Source organism: Notamacropus eugenii, chromosome 7 (genome assembly GCF_028372415.1).
Source record: "Notamacropus eugenii isolate mMacEug1 chromosome 7, mMacEug1.pri_v2, whole genome shotgun sequence".
Taxonomy (NCBI): Eukaryota; Metazoa; Chordata; class Mammalia; order Diprotodontia; family Macropodidae; genus Notamacropus; species Notamacropus eugenii.
In genome coordinates this window covers 12,500,218-12,512,980 of record NC_092878.1, presented here as the reverse complement: position 1 = coordinate 12,512,980, position 12,763 = coordinate 12,500,218, and the positions used below count along the sequence as shown (strand labels likewise).

At 41.3% G+C, this 12,763-nt stretch overlaps 1 protein-coding gene across 5 annotated transcripts in view; it reads right to left on the bottom strand.

Annotated features, from left to right (window-relative positions):
* CHD8 (chromodomain helicase DNA binding protein 8) overlaps nt 1–12,763 on the bottom strand; it is a 57,997-nt gene that overhangs the window by 22,776 nt on the left and 22,458 nt on the right. For all 5 annotated transcript variants that reach the window (XM_072624071.1, XM_072624075.1, XM_072624074.1 and 2 more), the window contains exons 2-13: nt 10,868–11,925; nt 9,932–10,303; nt 8,818–9,203; nt 7,434–7,548; nt 6,251–6,433; nt 6,076–6,144; nt 5,583–5,638; nt 5,025–5,142; nt 3,824–3,907; nt 1,392–1,529; nt 1,111–1,232; nt 719–962 (exon numbers count right to left, since the gene is read on the bottom strand). In XM_072624071.1, the coding sequence (XP_072480172.1) occupies nt 719–962; nt 1,111–1,232; nt 1,392–1,529; nt 3,824–3,907; nt 5,025–5,142; nt 5,583–5,638; nt 6,076–6,144; nt 6,251–6,433; nt 7,434–7,548; nt 8,818–9,203; nt 9,932–10,303; nt 10,868–11,710 (2,730 nt within the window). In that variant the 5' untranslated portion in view covers nt 11,711–11,925. The remainder of the gene's footprint in view (nt 1–718; nt 963–1,110; nt 1,233–1,391; nt 1,530–3,823; nt 3,908–5,024; nt 5,143–5,582; nt 5,639–6,075; nt 6,145–6,250; nt 6,434–7,433; nt 7,549–8,817; nt 9,204–9,931; nt 10,304–10,867; nt 11,926–12,763) is intronic.

Sequence of the window (12,763 nt, the reverse complement as noted above, 5' to 3'; positions counted from 1 at the left end):
TAACATCAGGAGCTAATTTAGAACACAGACTTTGGATCTTAGTTGTCAAAGTGACTTTTACTTATTCCTTAATTTTCAACTATATTGTTTGGGCTACTAATTAAGTGACCTTTGGATAAGCAATGTGCCACTAGACAGATGCCTTTATATATGGCCCAGGTAAGAACCTCTATGAAGATACCTTTAAAAAAAACCTGTAAACTTATATAAATCCAGAAAGGCAGGGTGAGTTAAAGCAGGAAGTTTAGTTCAGTTGAGTAGGGTTTAAACTTTTGCATAAATTAAACAGCCACCACTAGGCCACTATGTCTGCTTTCCTGACTAGTGAAATGACCCCTCTTCCTCGCCCCAAATTCCCCTGCCAGCTACTTGCCAAGTAGTCATGCATTCTCCTCAGATGAAACAGGAATCCAATCAAAACTAACCATTCTTGGAAAGGACATGACAATCAACTGTCCTATGACTTTACTCACCATCCCTATGACTTCTCAAACTAAAATATCCACCCATGGTCACCACCCCATTATATGTACTATCTTCCCCTATTAGAATGTAAGCTCCAAAAAAAAACAAAACCAAAACAAAACTAAAATAAAAATAGAATGTAAGCTCCAAAAAGGGTAGGAATTATCTTGCTTTTTTGGTATTTGTATCCCCAGTACTTTTTCATCCATTCATTCGCTAAGTGAAAAGCCCTTTTCCTACACAGAAGGCTCACCCGTGAATCTTTGCAGTACATTTCATATTGCTGGATCATCTGCCGGCTGGCCAGACTGCCATGGTACACGATAGTGTTCATCTCTGTCCATGTATTGAACTCTCTCTCCCAGTTAGTAATTGTAGAGAGTGGGGCAATGACCAGGAAGGGTCCATGGATCCCTACATTATATTCCTCTTGTAGGAAGGCAATGGACTGAATTGTTTTGCCCAGCCCCATTTCATCAGCCAGGATACAGTTTTGCCTGCAGAACCATCACAGAAGGGAAAGCATGTCAAAGGGTGCTGCCTTCAACACAGGGTAGAAAGTATGATATCACACCTCCAAGAGAAGAACAGTGAAAAGTAAGCCCAAACTGAGCCCACATCTTTTGGGCCCATCGTTCTGTTTACCTGTTGTACCAGTTAAAAAGTAGCCAATTGACCCCTTCTAGCTGGTATTCTCGTAGCTGATTCCGATTTTTGTACTCATGTGATAATTCTAATTTCTTCCAGGCACTTGCCTGAGGACGATTCTAAAGAATGACAAATGAATAAGAAATAGGATGAAGACAGCAGCAAAACTGGGCAGCCTCTGAGACTGATAGGTGGCTACAGCAGTTCAAAGAGAATTTAGCATAACATTAAGTAATATATTTACAAGGTACACTGTTCTAGAGGCAGCATCTACTTACCACCCTTTTGAGTTCTGGGTGCCTTGACTGGATCCGCTTGAACTCCCGGACTTTGCCCTCATCCACGTCTTCTTTCAGTTCCCAAGTGCTGTCCTCATAGGGCAGAGAGCACCACTTGACCAGGTAGTAAATAACAGGCTAGGAGAAAAATGGGTCAAGATGTTAACAGGCCCAGTTCTTGGCTGGGGCCACAGGAGCCTCACTGCCCAACCATGCCAGACGCTGGCAAAGCCCTAACGTAACAACCAAGAAGGCGCCAGTGATCTTCTGGGTTTAACCTGGTGTGCCCCTGGAAACAAGACTAATGGCCCTGATCACTGTAGTTAAGTGACTAAAAGTAAAGCCTATTCTAATGGTGAAACTCTTACAGAATAACTTACAGAACACTGAGCATTAAAGCACCTCCAAAGGCTGAGCATAAGCAAAAAAATATCCTCATACTGAAGTATCTTAAAATCCATAGCTGCTAGGACCATGTGCCTTGTTCCACTGCCCTCTTCCTGCAAAAACCTTGGCCGTAGCCAAGCTATTTTTAGAAGTTAGAACAGGCTAAACCTGTAGGTAGCATAGCAGGGATCACCTCCACTGGGCCTCAGCCCCTGGGGCTATCAGTAGTTCAGATGCTACCTCAAGAACAGTCAGGAGGCTGGTAAAGAAGAGGTCTCCTTGTGAGCCACAAGGAGCTAGGAAATAATTAGGAAAGGGTATCACTGAAAAGAAGTAACAAGGGTGAAGGTAGAGAGGAAATACTACTGCTCCAATTAGATGCTATACTCAAAAAATATTCTTTCGGGAAGCAATTATTTGAAGGAAAATAGTAGTGATCCATGACAACACAAGGCCCCAAGTTTCACTATTTAAAATAAAAGCCAAGATGACTGAGCACTTGTAAGACTTTGCTAAAATTACTGAGCATCAACTTTTGGCTTAAATAAGAGGGGAGTTGAATATAGAGGTAGCAAATTCAGACCCAACTTATAGGGATCCAGAAGCATCATGGCATAAGATAATCACCTCAACAGCTGACAGACAGCTAGGAGAAAAAAAGTAGGCTAGTGGAAATAAGTCATATAGCAGACATCACTAATTAAACAGCAAGCTGTTATTACACACCTATTATATGTGAGGTACTGTGAAAGAATAATAGTTCTTTTCCATTGTTTGGGCATTAGCATCATATTAGTCTATCAACCTTGTCTCACAGTACAGTAGCTCCAGCTGACCTCAAAGCCAGGAAGACCTAGGTTCAAAATCCATTTCTAACAGCTACTGGCTTTGTGACCCTGGGACAAATCACTTAACCTTCCAGCAGCTCAAAAAACTCTATAAGAATTACAGAGAAGGTGCTAGCTAACCTGCATCTCATGTTTCTCCCTATCCAAGATGATGTGTTGAGACTTCCAAGCCATACACTGCTGGCACTACATTTTACAATTCAAGGATTTCAAAAATTTTAGAAAAAGGAAAAATTGAGGCACGGAATGATCAAATGTCTTAGCCATCATCTACGGCAGTTTTCCAAGCTCCTGAACTTAATGCTTTACTTAACCAATGTCAGAACAACAAACCATATTAGGGACCAGTAAACTTTTGAGAGTTGTGGCAAGATGACAGTTTCTTTCCATTTGTTATGCCAAATGCAGAGAGATCATAAGGAATGCTCAGTGATGGCTGGTCACTTCAGGGGGCTGATGAAAAAGAGCAAGTACCAACTGAAGACTTGTGAGGAGGAGAAAGGCTAAGTATCCAAATGCTCAATTTTCAGAACCAACAAACAGTCATTGTGCTGATGGCTATTCTATATAATAGGCTAAGTGGTGCAGTAGATAGTGTTGGACCTGGAGTTAGAAAGATCCGAGTTCAAATCTGACCTTAGACACTTAGTACCTGTATGAATCACTTAAGCTTCCTTCCTCGGTCTCAGTTTCATCGCTGAGATAGGAATACTAATAGTATCTTATCTTGCAAGGTTGTTGTGAGGATGAAATAAGCTAATATTTGTCGAGCACTTTGCAAACCTTAAAGAGCTATGTAAATGGTAGCTGTTATTACATAACTGAGGGGGTAAAGGAAAAAAAATACAACGAAATTTCTTATTTGTCCAAATTCCTCCTGCCCCAAGGTAACCAAGTTTTCTTATTCAGTTCAGTAAACATAAAATATAATTCCAATAAGCTGACTTCAAAGCAAAAAGCATTTAGGATGGCAAGCCTTGCCTCCTAGACTATTTTCCCCTTTCAGTTTTAATCAATGGTTATCTCAGCCATTCTGCCTAAGGAAATGATGAAAATACTTTTTAATTCCCAAGGAATTTTCACCTTTGCCTGGAAAAAATCAAAGACAGACCAAGATGATAGGGGACATATAACCTACCAGTTCTATAAATAAGAAACCGATTCCATCCTTCTACCTAGTCTCACATTACAACTCACCTCACCATTGTCTTTGTCAATGCTGTGAGACTCATCCAATATCCTGTCCACTTCCACATAGTCTGGATTGAAGGGTTCTTCATCCTGGTTTGGTCGTGAGCACAAACAATGAGATGAGAAACCATCCAATAATGACTTCCCATTAAATTTGCTTTTTAGGTCATTTGGGCATGCTCTGCCAACATAGCTATGCTCTGTGTCTAAACCATATTCTTAGTCCTTACAAATTTTACAGTAAGAAAGAAATTATATCAGTGTAAACTCACTGCAATTCACACCTCAGAATACAAGTACTAGTTAGGCAGAGTCAATAACATCTTCATACATGAAGAAATCATAAAATCTAATTGGTCACTCCACACCTCTAAGTTAGAAAGCAGCTTACTTCTACAGATCTGTTAAACCATGTCAGAAAGTCTATAAGTCAGCCATTCTGAGATGACCAAATGCATCTTACAGTTTCTATGGCAACCATGCTTTTCTGACGATATCCCTCAGTTTCTTCTAAACCTCAAAGTTTTGGTTTTTTTTAATTAACTAACTGTTGCCGTCAGAGCATAGAGGCAACGCAGAGGATGCATGAAGCTTCCTACTCTGGCAGAGGAACATCTTGCACATTTTTGTTACAAGTAGAAAAGGAGAGTTGAAAATGACTTAAGAAGCTCATAAGACTGCTAAAGAGTAACCAGTCAGGCTAGACATCAATACTGAAGAAAGAAAATAACCATCTTGACAAACGATGATTCAGTGAGAAATTTTAACAAAATTACTACTCTTTTATTAAGACAGTTACTTATATCTATTGCTATCACTAACTGCTCATAATAAGTCTTAGAAAAGAAATCCCAAATGGACCAGCTCTTTGATTCATTCACAGTACAAGAAAAAAGTTACTAATGGCTTTTGTTTCAGAACATCTTTCTTTGAGAGAAGCTCAAAGCACTTCATACACATTACGTGAAGCACTTGAAAAAGATTCTAAAGAACTAAGGAATAATTTTATAACTAAGAAAACAGAGTATGGGGAAATTAAATAAGGAAAGAAGTCCAAGTATAGCAATGACAGAAAATAAATACCTAGGTACTCTTTAAGGACCCAACCATATGTTCAGTCATTTGATGTCAAGAAATTAAGATCCCCCTAGGAGATCATGTTTCTAGAAAAAAACCGACAGAAAAGGCAGCACCTATTCCTAATTACCTCATGGAAGAAATGTCTCATTTGAGCCATTTTGGTTTTGAATCGCTTAAGTTTCTGATGGATCCTCTTGTCTTTCTCTAACTGAGAGATAGTGGCCCATTCACAGTGCAGGTAAGAACTGGAGAATGAAAAAAATAAAAATAATACTCATGCTATAAGAAAGGGTAACTGATAAGCAGTGGCTCCAGACTCCAGGAACAGTCATCAATAAATTAATAAGCACTTATTAAGTGCTTACTAAGTGTGAGGCACTGGAAATATAAAAACAAGAATATCTTTAAGGAGCTTATGCTATCAGAAGAGACAACATGTAAATTTTAGCATATTAACTGGAGTCATATTGAATAGCTATAGACTCTTCATGAGATACCAGCAGCCTTCCCTCGCAGAAGAGAAACAAGCAAACACTCGGAAGAGTCATTTCCCAAATTTTCATCACACGGACTGGGAGAAGGAAGCAAAGAAGAGAACCATGACAGACTATGGGGAGGGTCGAATAAAAGTCACTACTGTCCTTCTGAGTTTCAGGGATGAATATTTTTAGCATGGGATACTTACTAGTTCTTATACTTGACAAAAAATTCCTCTGCTTCTGTGTACTGTCCAGAGGGAAGCTAAGGGGAAAGAATTGAGAAATTATAGTCCCACCTTAGAGTTATCCATTCTCTATCATCCTAAGTAAGAAACACTCATTTCAACCACACAGGGACCACTAGACAGGCAGAACTCCTGGCAGCAAACCCTGGGATACATCATATCCGGTCCTCTTATTGTGCATTATCAATCCAGGATGGGGAAGAGTTGGTCTCCTAGAATGATGACAACAGCATGCTCTTAGCTTGTCCTTTAAACAAATTTCTACACCCTTTATCTGCCTCAGATTGATAAGTTGGCGGAGAAGCCAATGCAGTTATCTTCTTCCTAATTTTGGATCAGTTCGTGTCCACTACCCTCCCACAGGTAAAGTCTAGTAACAAGCCCTGGTAAAGTCAACAGTGAAACATCTGGCAGTAGTTAAGATGTAGGCTGACACCAAGCATAGAGGCCTAACCTCCTTTTTCACCACCCGCATAGAAAGCACTTTGTCCACAATGGCTGCATCTTCTTCACTGGGGTTCTCCTATAAGAAGAGATATAAGTGGTCAGCAGAGGATTCTGAGCAATAAGGATAAACTCTGCCCTTGCTCTTAGTACTCTCCCTGAAATGGCTCAAGTACTCAGCTCACCACAAAGAACTGCATGGATGGCAATGTCTCGCCATCAGGTTCCTGAACTGGCTCCGGCAGAATGGGCTCAGGCTTTACGGGACCAGTCACGTCTACCTCTTCTTCCTCCTCATCATCTGTGATCTTAATGTCCAAATCTTCTGTGTATTTTTTTCTTTTCACTTGTCGGTTTGAACGTCTCTTCTGCAGAGGCAACAACAGTTAGACAACCCAACATGGAGTGATAAAAAGTTGGCAAAAATTCTAGTAAAGTCACAATTTTTTATATAAGGGGCAATAATCCTAAGTCCTACTTCTTTTTTTATCTACCAGTTAGACTATATGTTCAAATAGGTAGGAATTCTCTGTTCCTTACGTATAACACTCCATCACTCATCACCATGCCTTTGCACCTGCCACCCCCCACTCCTGGAATGCACTCTATCCTTACCACTACTTCCAGAACCTCTCTCTTCCTTCAGATATAGCTCATGTAAAATCTTTGCATGAAGCCTTTCCCCATCGTTCCAACTGCTCATGTCCTCTCTCTTGAACTAGAATGTAGTTAGCTACTTTGCACATATCTGTATTTCCTCATTCTGTATCTGTACTGTGTGTGTATGTACTTAAGGTCTCCCTCAGGAGAAAATCAGCTTCTTATGAACAGAAACTGTTTCATTCCCAATACTTGTATGCCAGTGCCTAGAACATAGCAAATGCTTAATAAACATTTGTTGATTGTGCTCATGAAATAGTAATTATATAAAATCACTAAGAAAATGGCAATATTTACAGTAAAATTTTATTTAGACAACATTCTAACAAAATACAGTTATAAATACCCCTCTCTCACAGGTCACTGAACTAGGAATATCTGTCTGCTGTTAAAGATGCTCCAGTTTAAAGAGAGGGTCAAAACCCAGAAGTATGGAAATGGTCAGGTGGGAAGAACCAAAGTAATTCTGACTGCTAACAAGTCGTGTGGCATTCATATTCTCATTTCACTTGTATCTTTAATTTGTGAAACAAATGGAGTAAGGGAAATAAGAATTCTTATTACTTTCAGAACATCCTAAGAAGAGTTCAAAAGATGAATTTTGTAGAAAAGCATTTAGGAAGATACTTCTAGTACCTGGAGGTCTAGGCACCATCATTTTAATTTGGGGACATGTCCTGCTCTGTCACCCAAATCATCAGCTTTTACCTGAATGCTGCTCTCTTCCTCCTCTCGAGGTGACTGCGCAGGCATGACTTCCACATCAGAATTATCAGATGAGGTGTTGCGTTTCCTCTTCTTACTCACCACAGGAGTGATGGTGCTGAGAGGGAAAAAAAATTCACTTTCAGTGAGGTACTAGGGACCCCTCAGACATATCGTTATAGGACTTCAATTGTCAGTCTGTAAGAGATAGTTGTGGAAAGCTAAAAACTGATAGCATGTATGTATATGCTAATGTGTGTGTGTGTGTGTGTGTGTGTGTGTGTGTGTGTGTGTATACATGTATTGTATTTGTATGGTAGGACAAGGGGTAAGATGGCTCAGTAAGAAGACAAAAATCCTATTTGTGCCTAGGCCCAATTCACTTCTCTAAAACCATGAAAGACCATAGGACTTTGTCAATGTTGTTTTTACAGCCACAAGTCAATATTATAAATCCCTAATGAGAGGCAGAATACTGGTAGTGGAAAGAATACTGAATTACAAATCTGAAGACTTGGATTTTAGTCCTAGTTACACCACTACTAGTTATGTAATTCTGGGAAATTATTTAATCACTTGCAATTTTAATTTCTTCACTCTTAAAAACTGGGGTTAAAACTTGCCCTCACAAAGTAGTTGTGAGGATCAGATGAGCTAATGGCTGTAGAAGCCTCTTTATAAATGGTAAAATGTGATGAAACTATACCCTGTATAAGGCTGTCCTAACTACTATTATTTTGCAATAACGTCTTTAATATGATATAACCAAATCGTAATGGAAAATTGCATGAAAGTCTATAGTAAAATCATTCAGCAAATTGCCCACACATTGCTATGGAACCGTCCCCTTAACATTCTTTTGTCTAACATTGTATTTTCACAGAATCATTTAATGATGCTGAACAACTATCCTTAATACAAATGCAAGATATTATTACTGCTTTTTTTAATTGTATTTACTCCTAACCCTGATGTATTTTGAAGAAGCTACATGACTCATAAGTATGGGAAGTAGGAAATATCGTAAATTGGGGCTAAAGGACTCCTAACTGTGACAGAAATGAGGTAATAGGTTATAACTCCCCTTAGCATGGCCCAAGCTTGTTGGAGTTGGATCAAAGGTTGAGTGATGAAGGTGTGATATATCATGTTCACAGAGGCATCATAAAAGGAATTGTGGAAAGACAGGCCACAGCTTACGGATGGAATCTTCAACTCTATCACTGATTGACATTTAATCTTTTCTATTCCTTAATTCTCAAAGTTCTACCAAGCAAATGATGGCCATGTTCAACATGAAACGTATGCAAATCCTCTACCGCCTTTAAACCCCCCGTAAGATGTCACATCCTACCAAGAAGGACTTCAGGTGGCAGCAGATACTCACTTAAGCTTACTCCTGCCCTTAGACTTGGAGGTACCGGATGCTTTGCTCTTTTTCGGCTTCTCCTCCTTGAGCCTCTCTCCTGTGTTCTTCTTCCTGCGTTTCTTCTCACCTTCTTCCTCAGGTCGGACACTGGGCAACTCATCTTCATTTAAGACTCGTGGGATGTTTTGTTCCCCTCGGGCCCGAGCTCTGGCAATGGCCTCTGCCACTATCCTATTAGCTTTCTCTTGTTTCTTCTGGTGCTCCAGCCTTCGGTTTTCCTCCACTCCAGCTTTGCCCCCCGTATGAGGAGTGGGAGCTGCTGGAGAAGAGAGAGCTGCCACTTCGCTGGCACTCAACACTTTAACCACTGACAGGCCCGAGGAGGCTCCTTGGGAAGAGCCAGCCTGCAGAAATAGATAAATATGAGTTTCATTATCATTCCTTTGTGAAATCTGCCCAAAACATAGTTCTGAGGCAAAAAGGAAGGGTAGTTTAGCCTTTCTTTATATCAGCAACAAACTGGGCTCAGACTGTATTTTATGGTACTAAGACTTTGTGGCATTTAGTATGGGATGTGGAGAAGAGTGAGTGAAAAGCAGCACAGAAGCTAATTCAAACTTCCATCTCCAATCTCCTCCATTTGTCTTCCTAGTCTCATTTTTGGTCTCCCCCCAACAAATCACCCAAGAAAAGTAGTAAACGAAACAACTAGAAAAGACTGTTAGATAAGAAATTGTCAAGAACATAGTTGCTATCGCTATTCCTAACCTATTTGGGAAAACCACTTCACTATTCCTGTTTCCTCACCTTTAAAATGAAGGGTATCTGATGTTACTTTATTTCAGTTACATTAACAAAAAAAGGTTAGAAGGGATCTAGAGATGATTTCAAGCAGGTCAAAAGCACTAAACAAATCATCACCTCCTTGGTTCACTCCCCAAATTAATCCTCTTATCTCGGGGACGCTGTAATTTTTATGTTCTACTAGTTGTATTCAACCAAATTTATTTGGGGGACAAAGGTAACAAAGCTGGTCTGGCCCCTGTGCTTAATAACAGGCTGCTCTGGCAAGGTACAATGAAAATACCATGCTTTTCTTATTTCTTTCCACCCATTACAGAGTTAGCCTTACCTGTGGCTGAAGTACCACTTTGAGTGGTACTGTAAGTCTTTGGCCTGGGCTTTGTCCTGGTCCCATAATCTGGGCTGGCTGCACTGAGGAAAGGGTCACTGGCTGGGCTGAAGGTGGCTGCTGTGGCTGTTGCTGGGATGAGGGTGGCTGCTGTACAATCTGAATCTTTTGCTGAGGTTGCTGTACCTGCAGCTGGATAGTCACCACTTTGGCAGGCTGCCCCTGGGCATTCTTGGCCTGAGTCAGGGCTGCCAGCTGGTTGCCCTGCAACACAATCTTGCCTGGCAGACTCCCTAGAACGACATGCCGATGGCCTTGAGGCCCCCCTGACTGAGGCTGCTGGAGAACCAGAGTGATGCGCTTTGATTCACCCTGTTATTAAGGACAGGAAATAGTAAAAGAAGATTTTTATGGGATAATCTGAGGACTGAAGTATACATCGGTTCTATTACCCAAACTCTCTGGCCCTAAGTTTACATGTCAAACTGTCTCAGGGTCACTCAAGTATTTCTTTCTAAAAGCAAGGACCCCTTTGACTAAATAAAGGGCATTTTATTGGAAAGAATAGCAGGCATTCAATTTTGATGATTAGATGATGAAGGTATATCTTTAATCAACCTTGCAATAAAAACAAAAGCTTTTTTTAGATGTTACTTGTCCACCACTATTCCTTCTCCCTACTCCCAATCTGGACAATTTGGCTGCTTTCAGAGGAAAATACTATGCAGCAGTAATAAAGTAAGAACACTGAGTAACGAGGGCAAAGGCCTAAGGCCATAATATCACTATCCACCCTGGTAGGTAAGAAAATATAAGCTACAAAATCCAAATACAACTGAACATAGAACTTAAACAAGCTGTCTCATTATCTACGCTTAAGATTGAGTCTGACCATAATCAGACTGTATCCCACTTCTGCCTATTTCCATGAGTCACCTGAGTGGGAGCTGAGGTCAGTGTGACAGCAGGCTTCAGTGGAGTTGCTCCAGTTCCCGGGTTTCCAGTTGTGGTAGAACTCTTAACCGGCTGCAGGACCAGCTGCTTTACTGGCCGGCTGGGTTGAACAATGCGCTGCACTGTGGCCTGGCCTCCAGTGACCTTAGTGGCCAAGACAGCATTGCCAGAAACAATGGAGACTCCTGGTCGAAGTGGAGTACCAGTTAGCACCTTGGTAAAAGTGACTTTACCACCATTGGCTGTGCCAGCCACTAAAGGCTGTGCTGTGCTGGTGATAGCCTGGGCTTGGATCTGTGCCACATGAGCACCTGTGACTGAGGTACCAGGTGGGGCCTTGAGGATGACAATCTTGGGGGCTGTCTGAGGGGGTTGCCCCGCACCACTGCTGGAGGAGACAGCTGTGGCAGAGACACCCATAAAAGGATTTCCTTGGCTCAGGATCTCCTGGCCCTTGGAGACCTGAAGAAGTCCTGCTGATGGTGGTGGTGCCTGTAAGAGAGTTTGGTTGGGTTGTTCCTGACCCACTGGTGGAGTAGTATAGTCATGCAAGGTCAGTGACTCTGGGGCTGGAGTTGCTGATTCTTTGGGAGGTTCCGTAGGAGGGGTTTCCTCTGTTGGAGGGGGCAGGACACTTGATGATGAACTTCCCAAGTCACTGCTTCCACCATCCTGATTCATCTGATCTAAGGAGTCCAGGGTACTTGGCAGTCCAAGGGCTTCTTCTATAGGGTCTCTTGTGACTTGGTTAAAGCTGTCATCAGTTAGAGAGTCCAGGCCAAATAAATTGGGATCATCGAAAAGGTCCATGATGGGATCTGCCATCTTGGGAAAGAGGTGTGGAAAGTATTCACACAGTTCTAAAGAGGGAAGGGGAGGGGGATCCTGGTTCTCCCCTCCCCTCCCCTATTAAGGAAAAGCTGCACACAATGGGGAAGAAGCGCTATCCTGCAGAAGAGACAAGAAACCCACACATGTCAAGTTGTTCTGGTCTTCATGGAGTGAGGTGGTTAAGTCTTCAGAGGACGATGGTAGAATTCCTATGTGGGAACAAAAAAGAAGTGTGAGAAGAGCTAGAGAAAATAATAGGCCTACCGTGATGAGAATTCTTCTACCTTAAGTAAGAGAGTTTTCCTCAAGCTTGGTAACACCAGAAGGATAAAAGGAGAAATAAAAGGTCTGGGGAGAAGAGACCTGACAAAAAGAAAAACAACATCTATTCACAGCTTTGTTTCAAAACAAAAAGTAGCCCAATTCCTCCTTTCCTGTGGTTCTCCTGCCCTTAACCTTCATTTTTCCTCCCACGAACAACCTCCTCTTGCTTCTATTCACACATTTCCACATTTCCCAGTGCCAGTTAGAGATTAGGAATCAGGACATTTACTGTTTCCTGGTCTTAAAACTAGCAAAGTTAATGTAACACGACTAAAAGTTTCAGTGAGTGCAGATGAAAATATTTTTGATACATTCAATGTAATAAATTTCTTTGTATCTATTAAGGCTTCTTTGTTACCTTTCAGGCACAAATGTACTTTCAATCAAACACACTGCACAAGCTGAGACAGATGGGATTCTCTAAACTTTCAGCAATTCCAGGATCTACTTCTTCCTTCCCTTTCTAAAATTTCCTGAATATAAACCACTCTTCCCAGGAAAGAAGGCTCCACTTGGGACTCATAAATAGTGAGCAAGGAGGGGCCTCAGAAATCTTCTAGTTCAACTCTCTCATATCTGCAGCTAAGGAAAATTGAGGCCTCAGAGAAATTTAATGATGTCCAAGGTGATACCAGTAGGAAGTGGCAGAGTCTAAATTTGAACCAAGATTCTAACTCCAAATCTAGTCTCCCACTGCCAACATGTTGTTTCCCTCATCTGATG